At 44.2% G+C, this 24,550-nt stretch overlaps 1 protein-coding gene across 1 annotated transcript in view; it reads right to left on the bottom strand.

Annotated features, from left to right (window-relative positions):
* TP53BP2 (tumor protein p53 binding protein 2) overlaps window positions 1-19,554 on the bottom strand; it is a 51,796-nt gene extending 32,242 nt beyond the window's left edge. The window contains exon 1 of the mRNA XM_039716866.1: window positions 19,373-19,554. Within this exon, the coding sequence (XP_039572800.1) occupies window positions 19,373-19,399 (27 nt within the window). The 5' untranslated portion in view covers window positions 19,400-19,554. The remainder of the gene's footprint in view (window positions 1-19,372) is intronic.
* Between the last annotated feature and the right edge of the window lie 4,996 nt (window positions 19,555-24,550).

Genomic DNA, 24,550 nt, shown 5'->3' with positions numbered 1-24,550 from the left:
TCTGGTGCTCCCCCCTTCCTTCTTCAGGTGAGGTGTCAGAACTCCTCCCACCTGACTAGGTATGTATGTATCCTGCAATCATTTGAGACAGCAGGAGAAACAGTCAACTAGAGTTCATTAGGAGTGAAAAACAATGGTAATTACATCTGATGTAAAAAACCACCAGAGTTTACCACATAGGTAGCATCCACATAGGTAGTGGAGTGGAAACACAATTTGCGTTTCTGTAACATATTTCATAGAAAGGTTCCTAGAAACACAAGTCAGCTTGCTGTGCTCTTAGTCTCAGCCTGAATACAAGGTCACCCCCCAAACCCCATTTCCAGGAAACCAAGGATATTTTACTTGGCTTCCTCTTCACAGCTGGAGAAGGTTCCTTGATCTTTGGTTTTTCTGTTTATACACACCACACAAGTTCTTGTTTGTGTCTTTCCTGCCACAACTACTAAACAAGCACTCTGAAAACTTAGCTGCCATGTTGATGACTACTGCCTCTGAGCATCATCTAGCTACATGCCATTAATATTAAACTGCTATCAAAGTTTAGCTGCTAGCTAAAAATTAATGTCAATTCTCTTGAGCCCAATTCTCAACTTTAGTCTCAACTGGCTGTTAGTCACACAGCCTCCAGTAAAGCAAAAATCAGTCAAATATCTCCAGAAAGCAATTGCTCCACTAAGCATTTCAAGCAACAGCAACCTATATAATTCAGGATCAATTTTTCATACAGATGGAAAAGGTGCTTTCTCAAGAAAAGACACAAATCCTTGCCTGTCCTCATTTCTAAAGGGTGAAGGGGGTATACACCCTTAGGAGCAACAGTTCAAAAGGACAAAGAGGAGGATAAGGCAGCCAAATCAAACAAGGGGGAAGAGGCATAAAAACCCTTCTAAATAAACTTAAATAATCATTTTGTAAAAATAAAAAACCCATTACTACATGCACTATTTTTGTGATTTTGTGTAAATACTGTGGAATTAGTTTTTTATGCCTTTGCAAAGAGAAATTTAGCCCCATCTGTTTCACAGCTTTAGGAATCCGCTGTTGGGGATTCTCAGGGAATACAACCATACACATTCCTGATGTCTCCAAAGCCTTTCCAGGGCTCTTTTGAATGCCAAGATCCCCTTCAACCCTATATGAGAGACTGCCTTTACTCTTTTAAAAGCTTTGACAAAACCACTCCAGACTCTGCACATCTTGTTACACAGACTGCAAGTATGTAGCCCACTTCTGGCAGTGTAAACACTTGCAAACAGTGTTTTTTGGGCCCTGGCACTACACCAAGAACACAGAATTTCTGACCACTGGTTTTGCCCAGCTCCCCAAGACAAGGTTTCTGATCAATTCCTGAACACCTTCTACAAATATTCACAGAGAGGAAAAAGCCTGCTGAAAGTGAGCTCAAAACTGCCCGATGGCTACATCCCCCTGCCCAATTCCTTGTCACTTTATGGGAGGGGAAAAAAAAAAAAAACAACCAAGAAATCAACAAGAAAACCAAACAAAAAAGCCAAACTTGGAGCTTGTAAGGAGGGAAACTAGGAAAGCGAATGTGGAAGTAGCTAGGATCAGTTTAACACACACTTATTGTATAGTGAAGATGAGCACAATGGGTTCTGCAGTCGACAGCACAAGGAGGCAGTGACCTAAATTAAGGGACAAAGCTTTCCAAGCAGGAACTCTGACACTTGGCTTTAATCTTTAGTCACAGAACATACTACCTTTCAGATGCAGTGTCTCTGACTCCCCTAGAGGAGCCTGACAGTGAAGGATGTCAGGTGCAGCCAGGTAAGAATATCTCTTAACCACAATTATTGGGGCAGAACAGTATAAAATAAAAAAGAAGTTCCCAAATAGATTTGCAGAAGGGCTATGTAGGTGTGTAAAACATATCAACCTTTCACATTTAATGCTGTACAACCTTGTATTCAGAACAGGAATGCCATTCAGAAATGGCACAGGCAGTGTGTTTGCAATAACATTTGTTAATTTAAAAGATGAGCTCACAGATGGGAATTAAGAGAAAATTATACAAACCATGGCATTATACACAAAGCAGACCTAATTTGACCCTAGCTGGGCTGTTCACTCTTCAGTGTGCCTGTCTATATCCAGTTGTTAATCCTTAGGATTTAGCAATGCAGACAACTACACAGGAAGGATCACGAGCTGCCATTTCCATCCACAATGCTCAGGATAATTACTAATACATTAAGCCAAGAGCACTCAAACCTGCTGTGTGGGGGCCATTGCTGGGACTTGGGAGTGTCTGCATTACCTCTAGCCTACATACTCTAGGAACTAAGGAAAGGAAAAGCAACCAAACTGCAAATTTCCCTCAAAAACACACCTTCAAGTCCTTAGAGTCTAAAGCAACTACAATGTTATGATACTGGTGTTACCTCCTCCTGCTTCCCTTCAGCTCCAGGGGCAATGCTGAGATGATCAAGTTCTGCAAGCAGATGTGCTACTCTCGCACCAAACGGTGTCACATTTGTCACCACCACTGCCCTGCAGGGCCTCCTGGGGTACCCTGCTGCCCACCTGGACATGCTGGAGCCTAGGGCAAGCTGACCAGAGAGTATCCATCACAGAGATGCCTCTTCCCAGAGAGGAGTGGGAAGGGTGAAGAGACCAATGAGAACCAAACTCCTGCTGCAGCTTCTCGGTGCTGCTCACCACCCTTGGTGGCCGCTGTGGCTGGCACCACCTCCAGCTGGAATCCCCAGGACTCGCTCCTGCTTCCCTTGGGAATGGTTCAACTGTGACATTCATTAACCACCCCACCAGTTAGTTTGTATCACTGTTTTATTGCTGTGTGGCAACAAGAAACAAAGGAAATGAGTGCTCTCAGGACACTTTGTTCATAAGCTGGTATCCTTACATCCACCTACAGCACAAAACAGTTTCTCGCTCCTCCCTGGAAATGAAGATGTTAAGACAGTTAGATACAAACATCCAGCAATTTCAGAGGAGAAAAAAAAACACCCCAACATGCAAAAAAATCAGTTCCAAACTAGGCATAAATTAACCACTTGATTAAAAAAAAAAAAAGGAAGACAAATTTCAATCAGAACTTGTAATTTTTTTAAGATAGCATGAGAGCAATTACTGAAACATCTGACAATTCCATATAGCCTTGGATGAGGTTTTTTTCCTCTAGACTTACAAAAATTGAGTTTTATGAATGTCCAGCACACACACCAAGCATTTTTTGAACAGGACTCAGATCCCTAAATTAAGATCTAAACTAGAAGATTGCCCTTCCTTTTCCCAGCCCATAACCATGCTCACTGTAGGTACTGAAAAGATTTAAAATATAAAAGCACTGCAGTACTTTGGCATACTTTGGGAGAAACCAGGGGTGTTGTGTATCTACTGAAGCAGCTCCTTTTAAAATCACATCACAGATTTCAGCTGACTCTGCTCCAGCTTAGAAAATAAAAGTTTGCAGTTATGGAGCCACCAAATGAGGCAGTTCGATCGGCTGCACCAAGGACATCAGAGGGAAGCCCAAGGTCACAGCAGCTAAAGCAAGGGAGAGTTTTTGCAAGGAATGACTGCAGTGTTTGACTTGCAAACAACTGGATGGAAAAGCAGAGTACAGAAATAAAGGACCTCGTATTTCAAAAAGCCTGCCATTGAAGTCACAAATATTAAAAAAATTCACATTGGTGTGAAGTACAACTTTGAGTACCCCCTGCACGAAATATATAATTTTGCTTCAACTCATATTATTTATGAATGAACTCCAACTACAGCCATGAAGTCAGGATTGTAACACACCCAGTAACAGGAAGGGAGCTTAGTAAGAAAAGCAACCAAACAGAAGGACAGAATAGGGCATAAATTAAATCAAATCATGGGCCATTTCCATCTCTCTCTGCACATCAAACAGCCTCACCTTTGCCTGCAAATCTGACCCATTCATTGCTGAGCTCATCAACGGGATCATTCCATACAATTACACCAATATTAAATACAAAAGGTCTCAACATCTGCAAATACATTTTCAACTGAAAGTAAAATATTTAAGAATGACTAGCTCTGTTAAAGTGCTAGGCTATGACCACATTCTATTCTGGCTCCTGCTTTGCTACACACAACAAAAACTAAAAACAAAATTATTTATTTTAAAAATCCAAACCCAGAATAAACCACTTTCAAAAACTAACCTGAGCAAACATATGTCTTATAATTCCCATCCATCCAACAAGATATCATTTCACATCAAAAGCCTTGAATCACTCCTTCTTAGATCAGAAGGCCTCAATTATTGATTAAAATGGGGGGAATAGAAATGCAATTTACTTTGTAGCTTTGATGGTGTTTCTGCAAGGATCAGACTTCTCTTATTCCTTAGTTATCATAAAGCTGATGCTACTCATCTTTGGAATTAAAAGGGTGCTAAATTGGATACTTTCTAATTCATATACTAATAGCATTCAAGTATTCAGGTTTCAAATATTCAGAAGAACACTCTTATATGGGGCATGATGTAAATTAAAATACACTTAATTAATTCCTGAAACTACCTGAGTTAAAAGGGACACATTTCCCACCTCCCCACATTTCCAGGGAAAGATCTAACTCTGATCATAAAACATCAACAACAGGCAACAATAAGCAAAACTCAGTCCCTTATAAAATATAATCATGAAGAGAATATATTAAAAAAATAACAACCTAACCCTGCTTTTCACTATTGTCTGGATTCCTAACTTTATGGAGGCTTCCTGCACAGCATGCACTATACAACACAAACCATGGCATCTATTCACACAGCATCCTTCAGCTTCAAAGCACTTTATGACCAGGAAGTCATGACACAAGCAAGCAGTTTCCTACTTTACAGGCAGGGAAACTGAGGCACACAAGGAGGCTACAGCAGAGCAAATCCCATTATTTCATAGCCAACCAAGCATACTGCCTCTGGAAAATTTGATTCATTTTGTTACTTTGCATCAGAGCTAATAACATCATTCTGTACCACATTCTTTATTAGCTGCATTTCAGACTGAAACCTAATCCCTTCAAGCACTCATTACCTGTGTTGAAGGTTTTTATATTTCCATAACACAGCTAAGTAATGGTTTTAGCTCACATAACAAATTTTCTCAGCTCTGATTTTTAAGCAGACATTAAAAGTCATTCTTTTAAGTCTTTTCAAACCTAAACAGTTTCTATGAATTTACATCCTGAACTAAAATGTAATTTTAGAAGTGAGTTTTAGTTAACTGAAAAACTAGCAACACAGAAATTTTAGAATTAATAGATTATCAAATTTCAAGTACAGGTGAGAGAAATTACTACGTTTACCCACAGTTTAAACTACCACTACATCTTCCCTGATAAATACAAAACCCCTCCACACAAAGAGTTTTTAAGTCTTGCATCTTACCTAGTGGGAGCAATGATGCTGCACCTCCCCAGATGGCTGCAAAGAAATCAGTGGCTAAAACAGATATTTTTGCTGACTTGATGCAACTTTCTAAACAACAGAAGACAGCCTGCACAACAGCACATTTTCCCGCTCTGAGAAGCAGCAGTCAGAGCTGGTGCACAGTTACAGCTCTCCATTCAGTGCAAAGTATACCACAACAACAGAATAATTCAGTGATTCTTCTGCATGAAGTTCCTCAAACCCTGAAAACCGTCCTTCGATAGGCAACATCCTCCCTTATTGTGCCTAAAGATTAAGGTAAGCAAAAGATTAAGGTAAGCAAAAGATAATAATAGACTTACTAGAACAAGGGATGACTGCTGTCCCTGATCCTTTCCATATTCAGCTGTTCAACAAGGGCTCAAGAGAAATGCAGAGTAAAGTTTAGCACTTGCCTCCAGCCACACCCAAACGCATGGAGTTCAGCTCTTGCCATCTCGCCCTCCTACTCCATTTATTTTGCACTGGCTTTGGGCCATAAATACGGGAAAGGAAGTTATGATGCAAGGTAGGTGGAGTACAGTAGGAAGCACCATGGGATTGTTCAGATTATTCCCAGTCTATATAAAGCACAGCCCTTTTCCCTTTTCATTGTATCGCAGCAGAAAACAAGACTTTGAGCCTTTACTCTCAATGGCATGGTAGTTTTTACTTTAAACAATAAGGTTGTTATGCACTTGTATTTTATCTTCAATAAAAATGTCAATTTTTTCCAGGACTTAAAATACAATGTACATCTATGTGCACTTTGAGGAAGGGATGGGGAAAATGAGCTGAAAGCAGCAAAGAGAAAGCTTTCTCTTTTTTTTTTTTTTCTCCCTCTTATCCTTACTGTGAGAGAACAGAATGAAAGCCATCTGCTTATGGTATATACTAGTTCAACTGGGCAAAGGCTGTAGCACAAATGCCACAGTACATCTCACTATCAGCCATCTGAATCATCATGATGGGAATCTGAAGAGCTGCAAGGGAAACAGTCCAAGTTCTGGCCAAGTATCGTTACTGTCCGAAATTAATGGATGGATGTTTGCTCTCATTCTACTTCATGGACTGCAACCTCAACAACAGAGCTCAGCACTGCAGTTCAGACTTACTAATGAGGAATATGCAATAACAATTTTCCTGCCAAATCTTGTAGAAAATCATTACCTTACATTAGCAATTTTGATTTTGTGAAGTCTATCAGGACTGGTAAACACAGGAATCCTGACCTACATCCCCCCTTCTTTCAGCTGAGCATTATGCACCCAGTCTTTCAGAGAGCTTTCCAAACAGACTTTTACTTTGAACCCAAGTTACATTTTCCAACTTGACATTTTTCTTCAGGCATTTTCATACACAAGAAAGCAAAAGTCCTCCCACAAGCCAGACACCAGAAAGGTCTATGCAAATAAAGCTCACTATTTTGGATGAACACTCAGCACAGGAGCAACCTAACTCCTCATTCCTTGGCTGAGCTACCACATATCACACAAGGCAAGAAAATCTCAAAGGTGGTTTTTAAAGCCACCTATACTTTCACACTGCAAGTATCTATTGCAACATCAGCATTTAGTAGGGAAAAAAAAATCTAAAAGTTTGTAGTGGGTTGATTCTGGCTGGATGCCAGGCTCCCACCAAAGCCTCTCTATCACTTCCCTCTGCAAATGAATGAGGGAGACAAAATATAATGAAGGATTCATACATTGAGATAAGAAGCTGGAGATCACTCTCCAAATAACGTCAAAGGCAAAACAGGTTCAAATTAGAGATATTAATTGGATTTATGATTGAAAAACTCAGAGCAGGAAAATAAGAAGTACAATATGACCTTTCCCCCACCTTGCCAGCTCTAGCTCTTTCCCCCAAGGAGGGAGGGAGATGGGAATAGGGATTGTGGTGAGTTCATCACATGTTGTTCCTGCTGCTGCTCAGGGAGAAGAGTCCTTCCCCTGCCACAGGATAAAGATCTCCATGAAGCTCTCCAGTGTGAATCCACCCCAGGGTAACAGTTCTCCACAAACTTTCAGAGTTCAGTGCTTCAGAGGCACAGCCTGCTCCACGGTGAGTCTCCACAAGGTCACAGGTCCTACCAGGAAACCTGCTCCAGCATGGGCTCCTCTCTCCACAGGTCTGAAGGTCTCCTCCAGGAGCCTCTTCCACAGGTTCAGAGCCCATCCACAGCCTCTTCTGAGGCATCTCCCTGCTCCAGTGGGGGTCTCCTCCAAGGGCTGCAGGGGGATCTCTGCAACCCTGTGGACCTCCAAAAGCTGCAAGGGCACAGCTGCCTCACCACAGGCTGCCAGGGAATCTCACTTCCAGTGCCTGGAGCATCTCCTCCTCTTCCTCCTGAGCTGACTTTTGTGTCTGCAGAGTTGTTTCTCTCACATATTCTCACTCAGTTCTTCTCCAGCCGTAATTACATCTGCACAATATCTTTCATTTCCTTCTTCCTAAATATGTTATCCCAGAGGTGCTGCCACCATTTCTGACTAGACTAGTCTTGGCCATCTTGGAGCTGGCTGGAATTGCCTCTGCTGGACATGGAGAAAGCTTCTGGAAGTTTCTCACAGAATCTACCTGTGTAGCCTCCCCCAATCACCAAAACCTGGCTATACAAACCCAATACAAGGATAAAAAACAAACAAATTGGCCTGTAAGATATATAAAATACATTGGTTTCAGTAACACACATAGGAAACCACAGCCTTTTACTGAGCACCCACATTTGCCAACACCAATCATCTACAGCTCGTTCTGCTCAGACCTGAATCCACTTGAATTTGCACCAATGTAGTTACACAACTGCAGAAACACAGAGTCAACAAACCCTGCATATATTGTTTATATTATACACACAGCAGCATGTTCACAGATCCCCGTCACTGCCATCTGTGTAGCTCCTCTCCTTCAACATATTCCCTTCCACCCCAAAATACTCTTTCCCTTTCTCCCCAAATCCTTCCTCGTGGCTCCTTGCAGACACCATTTTTGCACTGTTGGACACTTCACCATCAGCTCCTGCAAGCTGACTGTCAGAAAAGCAAGCCCACGCATGGTGTTTGGGCTTGTACTCTTGGTGCCCTACTTGCAGCTTGCTCCTCCTCCTCCTGGAGCCAGCAAAGGAGAATTGGATCTTTGGAGGTTTGCCCCTTCAGGCAGACTATGCCTCATCTTCCAAATTCAGCACCAAGTTATAAACATTTCATACACAAGCAAAATTAAATTACTGTTACTTTCAGGGAGATAAAATTATACCATGTAATTCTTACAATAGATACATACTGCAGAAAAGGGGAACAGTCCAACTGGTACAACATAATCACAGGGGGGGTTCCAGTTGCTCCTCTTCCCATTCTTCAGCATCAAAACCTGGGCTGTTCCCAATGATCCCAAAGCCAAGACAACATCCAAGCATAATGAGTGGGGTTACAAACTCAAGCTTAAGCCTGAATCATCTCAATTTTGTAAGTTTGTACTTACGTCAAACCCAGAGGAAGTCTTTGTACAAAAGAAAAAAAGGCAGTAGTAACTTCATAAAGGAAAATAAAAAAGAAAGTAGGCTGCTCTTGCTGTAATAGAGCTTCCCCCCACTGGGAATAAGTGTTATGGTTCCTTCAGCCTCCTACATGGCCAGAGGCCAAAAAAGGGCCACAGTAAGTGCTCCCTGTGGGGACTTGGGAGAATTACACATCTCAAGACAGTCCTTTAAAATGCAGGTACTTTCTCACAATGAAAGAAAGCCCAGTGTTTTTCCTGGCAATAAAAAAAGACTTTATACAAGACAAGACTCTTCCTGGAGGAAAGCAAAAATAGATGTGCATCAGGGATAAAGGCATATTTAACACCACCTACACCTAAACAACACAGGCTATCACAGGATCTGGCACCTTCCCCACCCACACCACACCTCCCACTGCCTAAGACACCAACTCTTCCTGGGTTTAAAAACTCTCCTTTTCTGCTTTTCCCGCCAACTCATAATAATCTCACCAATAAAAAGACAATCAACATTCACACCAGGAAGCAACTACACCTCAGCCCACCAGAACACACAAGGCAAAGTCATATTTATCATACAGCGAGTGCCTACCCATACATCAAGCACATTTATCACTTAAATTCTATTTACTGATACCAGGGGGCTGTGCTGGTGGGAGCACCCATGGGGGAGGGCAGGGTATGGAAGCAGAAGAGAGGAATTTCTTTTTTTGTGAGTCAATGTATCTAAAACAGTATCAAAAAAAAAAAAGAGAGAGAGCAGCAGATTTGTGATGTAATAGCAACACAAAATAAATCATGTAGCAAGTCAGGAAAAAAAAAAGAAGCATAGAACACTCATTTACTCCAAACCCAGCAACTTCACAGAGCTCTGTGCCAAACACTTTTAAAAACACATTGTATTAGTCACTCCTCCAGGAAAACAGCTGTCAAAACCTGTGTCCTACCTCCATAAAACACTCCAAACCAAAACACTCATGACACACTCAGGTAGGTCAGAGGACACACTGTTTCTGGCATCTGAAACAATGACATATTTAACCACACAGATTAATTCCAGTGCAGGAAAAGTCACAGGACACACTGGGCTGTTCTGTGATGCAAGCTGGCCAGTCTGGTACCCTAAAACACATTACTACAATGGCAAATTCAGAGGCATTTCAGCACATCACAGGCTGGGTTGACATCTCCTTTATGCTCCAATTCCAGAATGTGCTCTTCAGCCACCTACCTGCAGGACAAGCAAAAAGCAACCCAAACCAACTCAAACCAGGAATTTCAGACCACACAGCACAATAGTGTGCCTATTTATCACTTTCAGAATCTGCTCTGTCTTCCTACATATTTGCTGTTACAATGTAGAAGCTTCCTTGTTACATCTTCTAAATATCACCAGAGTAAATGATGTTTTTGGTAGTCCAGCTTGCAGTGACAATAGACAAAGATGGTGGAGAAATTCCCCTGTACTGCCAGCTCTCAAGGGAGGGTAGGAAGAGGATAAGGTATCATCTGACTGCTCCTGAATGGAGAGCTGAGGTACACCATGATCCTCCCAAATCTACCAGTTATTTGTGATTGCACAGCCCCATGACAAATCACTTCCAACATGGATGTTTTTAGCTCCTTTTTGCCTTGATTTGCTACAAACCATCACTTGAGTCCTTACTAAATTCAAGGAGAAGCTACAAAAGACACATGGCTTTGGGTGTGGATGGAAACCAAAGGAACAAGACCATCCATTTGAGCAGCATCCTACTATTAAATTCATTAGGTGTAATGCCACACCACACCTTTGCAGAAGGGCAGCCCTTCCCAACTCACCACCAGCTCTGGGTGGGTACACACTCCTGCTGCATGGGAATGACCTTCACTTGTCACATCCAGGTGACTGCCAGGACACACAGCACTGCAGACAACTCACACAGCCACCAGCCATGCCAGAGATGGCCAGCACAAAATGCCTGTGCTTGGTGATCACACCTATTTAGCAACAGCTGATATTATTGTTATTCAAAGCCACTAAGGAGGGGTTTTGTCCTACTTCTTGCGGGCTGCAAGACACAGGAAGCCATGAGTAACTAAAGCAGCACCCATTCAGTTGGCACAGAGGACACACTGAGCATTTGCAACAAAACAGATGGATCTTTGTTGTTATTTTGCAGGTTAAAAGGGATCACTGGGGCTAGTCCAACACGAGAAATGATGACTGGCCAGACAGCCTCGGCCAAACACTTTACAGTAACAGGATATGTAAAACTACAGCACAACTGGGAAGGAGAAATCTTGTCCCCTTCAATCAGCCCACAAGCACAAGCAACCTGCTTGATCCAACCTTTGCTCCTGTGATGTGGAGCTCTCCACACTTTAACTCGTATCCCAAACATTCAGGCACTCTACCAGACGCTGCAGAAGGGTGGCAGATTGTAGAGCTGATCACTGTCTGACAGGTTTTATTTAAGTGCTGCTCACTCCCCACAGCTCTTTCCAGGCAATAGCAGGCTCTGTGCAGACACACCAGCTGAGAAGTGAAGGGAGAACAGTGCAGCAAGGCAAGGCAGCAGAGCTTGCTGGGTGGCTTTTGGCTTTACAGGTTGTCACCAAAGTCGTGACAGTGAACAGTATTGTACAGAATGGTGGTTGCTTAGGTGATGCCACACCTATTTTAAATGAATTAAACAAAGCAGAATTTAAACAAATAACATTCATATTATGCCAGGCGCCTCTTGCTTCAAGAGCTTCAGAAGTTGTCCCTTTCAGCCTGGTACTACTTGGCTGCTCATTCAGCTTCCCTGGAGGTGGAAAACCTTCTCTTAAGCCAACACAGCTAAATACTTCTCTTTGCAAGAGAAGTACCCTAAATAACAATATGGCTGCTCATTCAGCTTCCCTGGAGGTGGAAAACCTTCTCTTAAGCCAACACAGCTAAATACTATTTGCAAGAGAAGTACCCTAAATAACAACGTATTTTGTGCAACACTGGTAAATCACTCTGAGAAGGGCCTTGTGGGCAAGACCTACGGACAGCACAGAGACACAAGAGTGCAGAGGCAAGAAGCACAGAGTGCTGTGTCCATGGCTCCTCTGCACAGACCTCTCCTTGCAGCAGAAGGTGTTCTCAAAAGGCTGGAAGATGCAGCATGGAGAGGGTACAGGACAGCAACACTCTTCAGGAACACAGCCTGGACACAAGCCATGGCAGAGTCCACCCTGGTATTTCACAGGAGAGCTCCCTGCCATTTTCCTGGGAGGTCTGGTTCATTTTGCCCGGTCCCTTGCACTCTGCCTTTCACGACTCAGTGACACCTCCCTCACTCTGCTACAGCCAGAAATTCCCTGCTATGGAACAAGCTTCTCCTGAACACTTCATTATGTACACAGTTGTACTACAGCTGAGACCAGAGAAGCTCTAACAAATTCTAGGAATGCCATCCTTTAGAGGGTCTTCCCTGGCTTAAGGATATCCAAAGACAGCAGGAAAGGGTTTCACTTGTCTGGAGACTTCAGGCAGGAGCTAATAATCACTGCTCTGTGTGATTCAGACACTGACCTAGGTAAGATTCTGCATTCGGGACAGCAAATACTCACTGAGACAGCAGAGTGAAAAAAGGTCTGTGCACACTCCCAAAAAAAAAAAAAAAAAAGAGAAAGTGCACTAGAAAAGCCACTACCCTCAGGCAGCAGGGAAATGAGCAAGTTCTAACTGTGCACAGGTACGACAGAAACAGCTGAGTAAGAGACCCAGCTACAGGGAGTAAAAGCCCTCCTCTGAATTCATATTATTTACTAGCCCAGCCAAGTTGCACAACTTCAGCTTTGTTCAGCAAAACTGAGGAATAGGAGGGCGAGATTCCTGTGTCTTGCTGAAGAGCCCTGTGGCTACTGAAATTCAGGAAGGGGACATTCACCTTATAGAAGGTCAAGCTTCCACACCTTGAGAATGCAAGAAGGATAAACTACAGCAGTGCTTATGTGGAGCCTTCCAGCTCCTTGTTCACACTCACAGGCTGCTGCTACACTGGAGCTACTTGGTTTGGTGCAGAACAGAGCTCAAATACATTAAATAAAAAAAAAAATTAAAAGAGGATTTTACTCTTTTAAATAACAGAAGGAAAATTAAGTAAGAAAAAATACACAATTCCAGAGACTCTCCATTAGCCTTCAATTGAAATAAACAATGGGATTTAACACCCTAATGAAACAGAGGAAAACCAGTAATCTAAACTTAGATCTAAATTGCTCCTTAAGTAAAGTTTCACAAAACAGAAGTATCAAATGACAAGAAAGAGCTCCTAACTTATTCAACAAAAAACCAAAATGAACCCCACATACTGCTTCTTATCCGAGATACATCTCAAACAGTGAAACAAGAATATTTATTTTACATATTTTAAGGATTTGTGAAGAAGCATCTCTTTCAGGGCCCATTCTCAAGTGGAACACAATGAATTACCACCAGAGTTCTCTCTCCATTAGTGATTAACCCTACAAATCATTTAAATGCTGCTGCTGGATATGACAGACCTGTATTCCAGCAGCATCACAATGTACCAGTTGGTTTGACCCTACAGGTCCTCCACCTCCCAGGCTGAGCTCACTGCATGACCTCTAACAAATGGCTTGACTTCCCTGCAGCTTCTGCTCACTTTATTCCAAGTTATGATGCATAGCAGTTTGCATTTTACAGATCAAATGTTTGATACAGAATAACTTAATGTCAGAACCTTTGAAGTCATTTCTTGTCAATTCTGTGGGGACACATCCATGTTTTTACATGAGTTTGGATATTATAACCCAGGTACACTGCAGATAAAAGCTTTTAAGAATCAATTTTATTATCAAGAGAACCACACAAAATAAACTATAACCACAGTACGAGCCTGATTTTAAAATGTCTATGCTTGACTTTGCAGAAGCATGAAATAAATATATAAATAGGGTTTTTAAAAAATACAAAACCCTAGACAAAAGCACAAAGTTTTCCCTAATCTTCCTTTTTAAAATAAACACCAGTAAAAGGTAGGGCACTGCACACAGCAATCTATCAAAGGCTCATATCAGATTAAGACCAGGAAGCAGCACAGCAGTGTAGAATAAATTTGTACAGAAACTACATTACCACTCAGTAAAAAAATTCTTGGTATTAACACCACAGAAACAAAAGCCAAAGGGTTCATCCTTAAGACACCAGTGGGTTCAACATCCACATAACACCTTTCCTGTGGTGAAATACCCAATGAGTACAAGTGCATGACTAACCCTAAACAGTCAGTAAGTTCCTGACTATTAATGATTAACTAAATGCAAACAGCTAAAGCAGAAGACAACTTTGTGCCCTTTAACACATCAGAGTCACAGTCGCTGTTCTGTCTCCAGCTCACTGTTCCCTCTCCATGAACATTTATCCCAAACTGCAGCAAGTTATCTAACGCTGCTTTAAACAACATTTCAGATCTTTCATGTTCCACAAAAAAGTCTGAAACCTCTAAACCAGTTAAGCAGTAGTGACTAAGATAATTAAGTACACTTCACATGATGTCCAGGATTTCTGGTGACCTTTACTCACAGTATCATCCCACTGTTTGGGAACTGAAGATCAAAAAGACTTGGCCTGACTCACAAGTGACTAAGCTGACAGAAACCAGGCCTCAAGATAATAAAACTGAGAGCAAAGAGAAGTTTTGTCTGCTCGTCACCTCCTGAATAGGAGCATCCTCCAGTTTCCAGAGCACTGAGTACCTTTTACATTCCACAAGATGGTGAAAGCCCAGACATTGAAAGGATCTTGGCTGTTCCTTTGTTGTCAGTGGGCACATGCAGAAGGAAGCAAGGAGTCCTTCTCCAGCTGTGCCACCAAGCCATAGGAGGCAGCTCCAGCCAGTCTTGTCAGGGTGACTTGACTCCTTCTCCAGGGAGGCTGTGTGGCAGCAAGGCAGGACTGTGCACGTAATTAAACCAACTCCATAACACACACGGTGGGAGAGAAAGCAGTCCCCAAGGCAGGCTAATGACAAGGACAGAGCCAGGCAAACAGCACTTTCAAGACTGTTTCTCCATCGATAATTTGAAAGGAATGCTAGGCACACTGCCATGCCACTAGTTTGTTCTGTGGAAATAACCTTTATACCTGCCTCTTTTAAAGTCCAACTGACTTGCATGTAAATTAATCCCACAAAGCAGATCTGCTCACCAAAAAAGCAGAGATCCCATCTGACAACACCAGGAAGGAGAAGACAAAACAAAATTCCGTAATTTATCCATCCATCCCAAACTTCATGACAGCATATGAGCCCTCAAAAGTGTAAATGCAAGAGTCCCATGAGGCACTCAGCCCCTGAACTGTTCAATAGATCAGAAGAGGCATAATTAACTGTTCCCATGGTCTCCACAGCTTGATCTGGTATGAATTTGTAATATTGCCCTTCCCCCATGTCTGATAAAAGCCACACAAAGAAACAAAGATATTAACACACTGCTGTGCAATATAACACAAATTGCAGGTAGAGTGCTACAGTATTAAAGCAGACATAGGAGAAAGTAAATGCATTTAAAACTACTCCTGGAACAATTATTTACTGAACAGAAAAAAAAAAGAAAAAGTAAAAAATATCTTGTTGTAACAGCATGAAGTAAAGGGAGGGGAAAAAGAAAAAGAAAAAGCACTCTGGGAACCTCAAGGCAGTGTTTTCTATTTTGCATAACAACAGGTCAGAGTCTGTAAGAGAAGCGCAAGAGGTTTGAGAAGTTTAGGGCTAAGACAGCACAGCAAAACAATCACCTAAGCTTTATTTAGCATTCTAGACAGAATACTTTAACACTGAGTACCACATTAAAGTGTTTGAATATAGTATTAAAACTTTTAAATTATTAACATTAAGTGGATATTCAGTTAAAAGAACACTTAATAAACTAAATCCTCCAATTAGATGAAGATATGCAGCATGCTCTTTGAAGAGCTCAGTCTGAAACCCCATTCCTGCACTGAAATCCATGAAAGGGGCCAAGGAAAACAGTGTTAATGACTGATAAACCTGATCAGAGATAAATAATTAAAAGACCACAGGAACAGCACTGAGATCCTACAGCTCACTTATTCCTCTCAAACTCCGCTGGGGGTCAGTTTGTTTATAAACTTACAGCTGCTTATCTTACAAAGCATAAGAGATTCACTTCTGCTAAAAGTTCTTTACTTAAACTACCAAAGAAGTGCTTCCTACAAAAATTCCCAGAGACAGACTACCTCAGTAACTCAGAATCCATACAGCAGCTCAAATTAACTGCAAAACAGCTTTAACTGTAGGGTTTTTTTAAAGGTGAAACACAGACATATCCAGAAACTAGTGAGCACTCTGCAATGAAAATATGTACTTGAAGTGCTCACTGGATGTGGCAGCTCCAAGAAGAACCCTTGGGGCAAGATGTTAGACTTTAGAAGGAAAGCACTACTCCTTGAGGTATCAAAGTTGCAGCGTTAGACTTGGAAGCTTAACTTGATTAGAAAAGAACACATGGTTATCAACAACTTGGGTGTCACACATTTCAGTCATTTCTGATGATAGAAGGCAAAACTTAATAAGGAATTCAAGTGCTCTCCAGTTTGCCAAGTTAGTACCTTACAATACAGCTGTGGGTCTGGATCCATCCCAATTTCAAGAGGCCCCAGGAACCAATGCACATAATTCAAATTGAAAAATTAATCATTATCTAGATCAAGGGGGGGTTGATCTAAAAAGCTCTCTGGGTATTAAAGAGTAGCTCAATCTACCACATCCCACATTCTGACAGAAAAAAAAAAACAACCCCCAAACATTTATCCAGCATGCATAATGACCCAAATTATTTCTCAATACATGCTCCTTTTAGGGTAATAATGTAAAATAAAAGGAGAGATACCAATTATGCTGTAGAAAAATATGCTATTTTAGAAAGTGTTTCCAGCTCCTTTTCACTGCTTAACAGTACCAGTCACACTCCCACAAGCCTTCACTGATGAAAGGTGAGACAACCTCACACAGCTTGCCAGCATTAACCCTGTTATTACCTTCATCAGTACAGCTACACACAAATTACTTCTCAGTACACCCTCGTGCACACTTTCAATCCCATTGTCCTGACACATGGTTACAGCAGCAGTTTAGCTCCTATCTGTCATTACCACAAGGAAAACATTCCCATTTCAGGGTAGTCTCTCAAGAGCATGAGTAGTTATGCTGCTACAGCAATTTCCCAGCTTCTCCCTGGCAGCTGCTCAGAGGTGAATTCCTGGCTGGGCTCACATTGCCTGTATTTCCCACTTGGGGAACAAACTGTGGTGTTTAATCCTTTGCCCACGCTCTCTTCTGGAGCACAGGAGATGGACCTGCAGCTGAGAGTTAAAAATCATATACAGATGATTTCATTTGTAGGGTGGGGAAAAGAAGGAGACACCTTAAACTTTAAGAAACAAAACATTTTGTAGATAGTTTAGGGCCAGCCTACCACTTCTCATTCAAACAATGAAGAAAAAGATACTCAAGTTATGAACACCACACTACTGAACAAATAAAAGAGCCCTCATATCCTGTACCCTCCCTTCTTCAAACCCTTCTTCTCTGCCCATCTCAAACTTTTAATTTTTTTGTGAAAAGAGAAATGAGATTTTTTTTATTATTATTAACTAAAGACAATGAGGAAATCTGGAGAAAAGCTTTTTAAGCGGAATTAAAAGTTCTAATACTCACAATACTTACATTTTTATTCCTTAAGCCACTTTCAACCCTCACAATCCTTTCATTATTCGCAGTAAACATAATGTGAAAAGGCCGCATTCATCTCTTTATTTACGTGTTAAAAACCAGAATCCCTAATGAGTTGAGTCATCAGCCAAAGAGAAGTCTGAGCCACCGGGGCAATGCATACTCTGGAACTTGTCACCTGCAAACGCTGATGGGATAAGACTGCGCCTGTTTGTTTTCTCCTTTATTTGAACTCAGCGACAAGGAACTCACAGCAACAGCATCTCTTGAAGATTTCACTGATATATGAGGGCGCTTTCCTAGCTCCCTTCTGACATGGATTGAATCAACACCTTACTATATTTACTGCTTGTTTTTGTAACTTTTTACAGGCAGACAACACCACTGTTGCACAACACATTGGCTATTTAATCTAGTTGGGCTCATGTTCTGTCTGTTCCTCCCTCATTAGCTAGAGCAATCGTCACCCAGCCTTCTCTAGTGTTGTGCGAGATCAAATTATCGCTCATTATTTCCTCCTAATTGCAGAGGAAGAACCTCACACCTACAGCAAAACAAGCTTCCCTGAAACACCCACATCCTTCCAGCATGGATTCCCAGTTTCACCTTTCAGCACAGCTCCTTTCTGGATTGCTTCAATTAGTTCCTTGAAGGGTTAAACTAGAAATAATCTTTAATACAAGAATGCTGTTGAAAGAACCACCTATGCGTGCAAAGCTACTCGGTAAGACAGGCCACATCGCCCGGGGGAGGATGGCAGAGAGAACACTTGAAAGCACCCTCAGCTTGCACTAAATAAGTATTAAGCTTGTCGGGATTTTCTGTACATACTCCAGTCTACCAGAACAACAGATTATGGATTTCACAGGGCATCCCTGCCACTAAACCCAGTGGCAGGTGTACCTTCAAAGGAAACTATTTTACGTCACCACTTTCGCATATATTGTGCTGGAAACTAAGGAAAAGCTGCCGGGCTTTGCTTTCATCCAATGCAACTGACAAAAACGGCGCAGTTTTAAAATTCATGGTAAAACTCCTGAGAGGAGGCGGTGCTCCGTGTGCCCTTTGAAAGTGTTGGAACAGAGACACCTCCCAGAGCCGGGCAGGTTTAGCACACACCGCTCCCGAAACTCTGCCGGCCGAGGTCGGGAATACCTGCCCCGGGAGCTCGCGGGCACTGTGACCCGCAGACAAGGCGGACACCATCTTCCTCCGGGAGCACGGGCACTGCACGGCCACCCGCACGGCTCAAAACAACTTTAAGAACTTCGTACCATTAAAAACAAAAAAAAACCAACAACCCAACCGACCAAAAAAACAGAGGAGATAAGCAGGATCCGTGCGAAGCGCCCATTTAGCCCGCGGGAGGGCGGGGAAGCCGCATCCCCCGGCAGCGGGGCCAGGGAAGAGCCCCGGGCGCTGCGGGCCCCCTCACCCCGCGCTGCCGCCGGCCCGCGGCCCCCCCGGCCCTGGCCCGGCTCCAGCGGGCCCGTCTAACAAGTTGATCCCGGCGTGAAAGAGGAAGAAAAGGAAAACCTGGGAGGGGGAGGGGAAGCCCCTGCGCGGCCGCGGAGCCGGGACCGAGCGGGGGAAGGCGGGCAGGGAATGCCGGAGGGAAGGAGCGTCGCCTCCCTCCCCTCTCCACGGCCGCGGGATCCATTTTCCCTCCCGCTGCCCCGCTCCAACTTTCCGCTGGCCGCGGCCCGGGACTCACCGGCATCATCTTGGAGCCGAACCGCATGGGGGCGGCCGGTGCCGGCCCCGCCACCCGCAGCGGGAGCGGCGGCCCGGGGGGCGGAGGGGCTGCGCTGCCGCCGGGGCGACCTGTTGCGGGAGGCGCCCGGCCCGGCCTCCGCTTTGTTCCCAGCGGGAGCCGCTCTCCCACCGCCGCCTCCACCCCCGGCTCCGCTCCGAAACTAACCCCGGCCCGGCGAGGAGGAGCCGCCGCGCCCCGCCCGCCGCCCACCCCCGGGAGGGGCCGGCCCAGCCCCTGCCCCCGCCGGGGCTGCCGGCGCGGAGCTCCGCGAGGGAGGTCGGAGCTGCCGGGGCTCGGGCAGTGCGAGATCCGTGGGTGTCCCCACGGGTCAGCTCCTCCTGCGGGTTTCGGGGCCCCACGGAGGGCAGGGGCACACGCAGCACGGTTTTCCCTGGATCGGCAGCGCGGGTGGAAGCCACCGGCCAAGGTCACAGCAGAGCCTCCCCCAGCCTGATCTGCGAGCCCCGGCCGTCCCTGCTGCCTCAGACGGACCGTCCTACAGATGCCTTTTAGCTCCTCGTGCACGCAGTCAATGGAGCATCCCTGCCCCAGGCACGTTTTATATTTTTTGTTATTTTTGGTTGGACCTGGTGAGCCGATCAAGTCGCACCTCAGTGAGATGACAAAGTCTTGGTTGGGATGTCCAATAAACATCCCCATGAATCTTTTGCATCCACTTAAGAGGTGGAGGGAAAAAGTTCTCCCTTCTTTGGAGCAGTGTGCAGGACACCCATGTCAAACCCAGGCACTTTGCTAGCAGCACTTCAGAAGCTCACGCAAGGCTTGGAAAAAAAAGTGTATTCAATCGGCACCGTTACAGGGCTTTCTTGCCAGGAAAACCAGCCCTATCTGCTCTTCCTACTGATATTAAAATCTTCGCAGTAATTAGGCAGGATAAAAGCGGAGGGGATTAGAAGTTCCCAGATGAAGGAAGAGCAAAACACGAACCTAATTTGTGTACAAACATCTATTTTTCTAAAGCAGTAAAGAAACTTTGAGAGCATTCAAGAAGCTTTGAGAGCCCTTCCCCCAGGAACTCCTAGGCGGGAAGCAAGCACTGTTTAATACAACATTGCGGCAGGGGGGCGGACAGGGATAAAATCCCGGCCGAGCCGGGCCGTGTCTGTCCCGGTCCCGATCCCGGGGCCGCTCCCGCATCCCCCCCGCTCCCCGCGCTCCTCGCCCCCGCGCCGCGGCCGGCCAATCAGGAGGCGCCGCCCTCGGCATGACGTCACCTCCTCCGGCGCCCATTGGGCGCCTCACGAACACAGCGCGGTGTCTCCTGGCAACGCCGTGACGTCACGGCCCCGCCCCGTCCCGGGCAGCGTTGTTCCCCGTTGTTCCCCGTGGTCCCGGCGGAAAGCGCGCGTCTCCAGCGGGGCTGCTGGACCAACGGGCAGCAAAGAGCTGCCAAACCCCAAAGCCCGCGGGCATCCCGCCGGCTGAGCGGGATCTCTGAACCCCAGCTCGGTCCCGATTTGCGCCCGTTCCGATTCGCTTCTCCAGTGCCCGCATGCATGGGTCAACCTACGCACAGAAGGTTTACAAAGCCATTTATAAAAGGCAAAGTTTTCATTTGCTGGATTTTTTAAAACTCAGACTTTAGACTTATATTACAGGATACAAATGTTACAGGTCAAAGCAAGCGGCAGTGGAGAATTGAAATTCTTAGAATCGCAGAGTGACAGAATCACTGAGTTTGGAAGCTCATCGAGTCATTAACCAATTAATTAATCATTAACCCAACAGTGCCACAACCACGTCCCTAAGCACCACATCTCCATGTCCTCTGAACACTTCTAGGGAGGGTGACTCCCTCACCCCCCTGGGCAGCCTTTGAGTTAAGGCATTTCAGTGAAGATATTTTTCCTAATCCCCAGTCTAAACCTCTCCTGGTGCAACTTGAGGCCATGTCCTCTTGCCCTATCACTTGTCACTTGGGAGAAAAGACCGACTCCCACCTGGCTACAACCTCCTTTCAGGGAGCTGTAGAGCACAAGGAGGTCCCTCTGATCATCCTTTTCTCCAGGCTGAACACCCCCCAGTCCCACCTCAGAAGCCTTGGTGCTCCAGACCTTTCACCAGCTTTGTTGTCCCTCTTTGGAAACACTCCAGCCAACGATTCTGCAAATCTCTGCTGAATTTTTAGAGGCATGTAGTTGGTAAGGGATAAAATTGAGTGTGATGTTTTAATATACTCCCTAAATACAGACACAAATAATTCTAATAATTAGAATATTAAAATAACAATCTAAAGTGTGTAAAATAAACCTGGAAATGGTTAGGTAAAAATCAAGCAGAAAAGGTGTTTCAGATGAGTGTGTGTGAGGTAGCCACATTTTGCTAGCACCAGCCTCTTGCAGGCCAATCCACAGAAGTCTCTTTTGGCTCAAGTTCTGACTTTGACATCTTCCACGCAGAACTCCAACCCCATCCCTGCTAAGGAAATGAAGCTCCAAGGGGTGCACCTTTTTCTTTCCAGCTCTGTGCAGGCTCTGTGACTCACACACTGCAATGAAGGCTCTCAGTGCCATCTGGTCTAGAGATCCCAGCTCCTCTCCAGCAGAGGGGACAGAGCTGGCCAGGACTGCAGGTCAAGCAGGGCCAAACCACTCGTACCCGCGCCTATCTTAGCAGCACTGCTCGCCCTCTCCACTGCACCTCACATTCCTGCCTCTCACAGCTACTCAGACATGATTTCACTAGAGAAGCACGGCATGAATTTCTCACAACAGGTTATTAATTACAGGACAGACTTTCTGGTTTATCAGCAGAGAGTTGATGGCTCCCCCAGAGAGGGCAGAAATATGAGGGGCTTTCTGAGCACAGGTTCAAGCTCCAGAGTGTCGACAGTTGGAGATAACTGAGTCATGCACAGGAGCATTGGCAAGGAGCAGCAGTTCCCAGTCCTGCATAGACAGAGCTGTCAGAAAAAGGAAGAGAAGTTGAGATCCACAGGATCTGGAGCCAATGGCACGGACAGCTGGAGCTCTGCACCTCTTGCCTGGTTCCCACTACTTTTGGTGGCCTAAGCAGAGCATGCTGCATTTGACTAAGGCCACATGCAGTTCTCTAGAAGTGATCACAGCAAGGGTTCTGATGCCTCAGGTTTTGGGGTTTTTTTTATTTTTCAGATTCTGTACTGCCTTAGTGTATAGTTCTGAGCTTCATAATAAGGGATAGTAAGCTGTCTTCACAGAGGAGGGAGACAAAACAATTCCTTCTCTACCTTTGGACCAAGAACAACTTATCCAGACCTCGGACCCAAGATCGTAAACAATGTGGACTGAAGAGAGAAAAACAAGAAGGATGGGACTGCATGGGCTGCAGCTGTAATTGGACAATTAACTCCAATGTGCTAATGGATCTGAACTTTAAAAAGTGAGAGACCTTGTGACTGGTTGTCCATTTTGTGACCATTTTGGGTTCATCTGGGGTGTAGTCCTGGCTGGGCTCTTGTGCTGCTCAAGGTGGATCCATTGAGGCCTTTTAATAAATCCCTACTTTATCCTTTAACTCCATCTAGCCTCTGTTCTAGGTCAGTCTTCACAAGGCATCATTTCAAGGGGAGCTCATACTCCTGGAATGGCTTGAAAAGTATCCAAGAAAAGGGAAAAAAGTCCACAAAACCACTAAACAGAAATGTAGCAGAATTATTATTCTTTCCACAGGAGATCAGCTTGATCTGAACCACAAAAACCTGCAGAGCAGAGACATTACAGACAGTATTGGTAAAGATAATCAGTAGAAATAACCAGCATCATCTTTTCTTGTCATCAGTCTTCCCATACAATGGGATCTGTAGGACAGGGCTGGAAAAACACTGCTGTATTTCATGCTCTCAGCACGCTACTTAGAACTAAAAACTCCACGCAATTCTTTCAGTGCTGCATCCAAGCAATTTTAATAGTAACTTCACATCCTCTGCTCTATCAGACTGCCCAGAACTACTTCCAGACCAGACAAGTCCCCTTTTACAGTCCTGACAAAAATTTGGAGGATTATCAGGTGACATTCCTTTTACAAGAACTCATAAGAATTTAAAGGGGAAAAATAAAAAAAAAGTTCTACCTTTCGGTTGTTTTTAATAAACCCTTAAATTCTTCACCAAAAAGCTGAATATGTTTCTTAGACTGCTTCTAAGGCAGTCATTTCAGAGAGTGTTTGACATAAATCAAGAGAGCAGCAGTAGCAATAGAAGAGGTACGGGAGGGCAGCTGTTTTAGATTTGCTGTCCACTGCCACCTACTGTTAAAACTCCACCAAATCAGACTTGTGAGCTCTAATTCCCCAAGGATATGATTTAAGAGCCCAGAAGGAAGGAAAAGCTTTGGAATTGAGATTGCTGGGGAGAAAAGAAGTAAAAAAAAAAAAAGGACATGCCAAGAGAATTGCTCACCTAAACTCATCGGGCTGTGGCACAGCAGCTTCATAACTTTGGATTCTTTCCAGCAATGTTGAAATCCTGGCACCTAATTTAGACAGCTACTCTTCAGCTCAAGATAAGGCTTTTCCAGGCAGTGATTCCACACAAAGACCTCGATTAGTCCGTGTTGTCAAACTTCCTCAAAGAGAAAATGCAGCTAAAGAAAACAGATGGCTTAACACTTTCAGCACCTACACAGAGTTCTGCTAATCCACCAGCTGCCCGCTTGTTGTTAGATTCATTTCCACTATTTAATGCTGCATTCCCATTTAATTTGTTTTCAAAACATCAGATAACAGACCTCACAGCAGAAACAGTCTGGGGGAAAACACGCAGCAATGACTGATCTATCTCCCAGCTGGAAAATAAAGTTCCCTAGTTCATAGAACCATAGAATCATTAACGTTGGGAAAGACCTCCAAAGCCATCAAGTCCAGCCATTAACCCAACATTGCCATGTCCTTCACAGCCATAGGGCCACAACTATATATTTTTTGAACACTTCTGGTGTAGTGATTCCATCACTTTCCTGGGCAGCCTGTTCCAGTGCTTGACCAAGTTCCAAAGTCTGCAGGTAAGATTTATGAAATCTTTTCAGAAATTTGCTAACAACATCAGCAAGGACATCCCATGTTATTCCAGTGGCTGCTTCCAAAGAAAAAGCTACATTCAAAGCAGCACACCAAGAAGCATTTAACAAGTGTAAATTT

Source organism: Passer montanus, unplaced genomic scaffold (genome assembly GCF_014805655.1).
Source record: "Passer montanus isolate IOZ18808 unplaced genomic scaffold, ASM1480565v1 scaffold37, whole genome shotgun sequence".
Lineage (NCBI taxonomy): Eukaryota > Metazoa > Chordata > Aves > Passeriformes > Passeridae > Passer > Passer montanus.
Note: the sequence above shows the minus strand (reverse complement) of the source record. Positions and strands in the feature narration are given on the sequence as shown.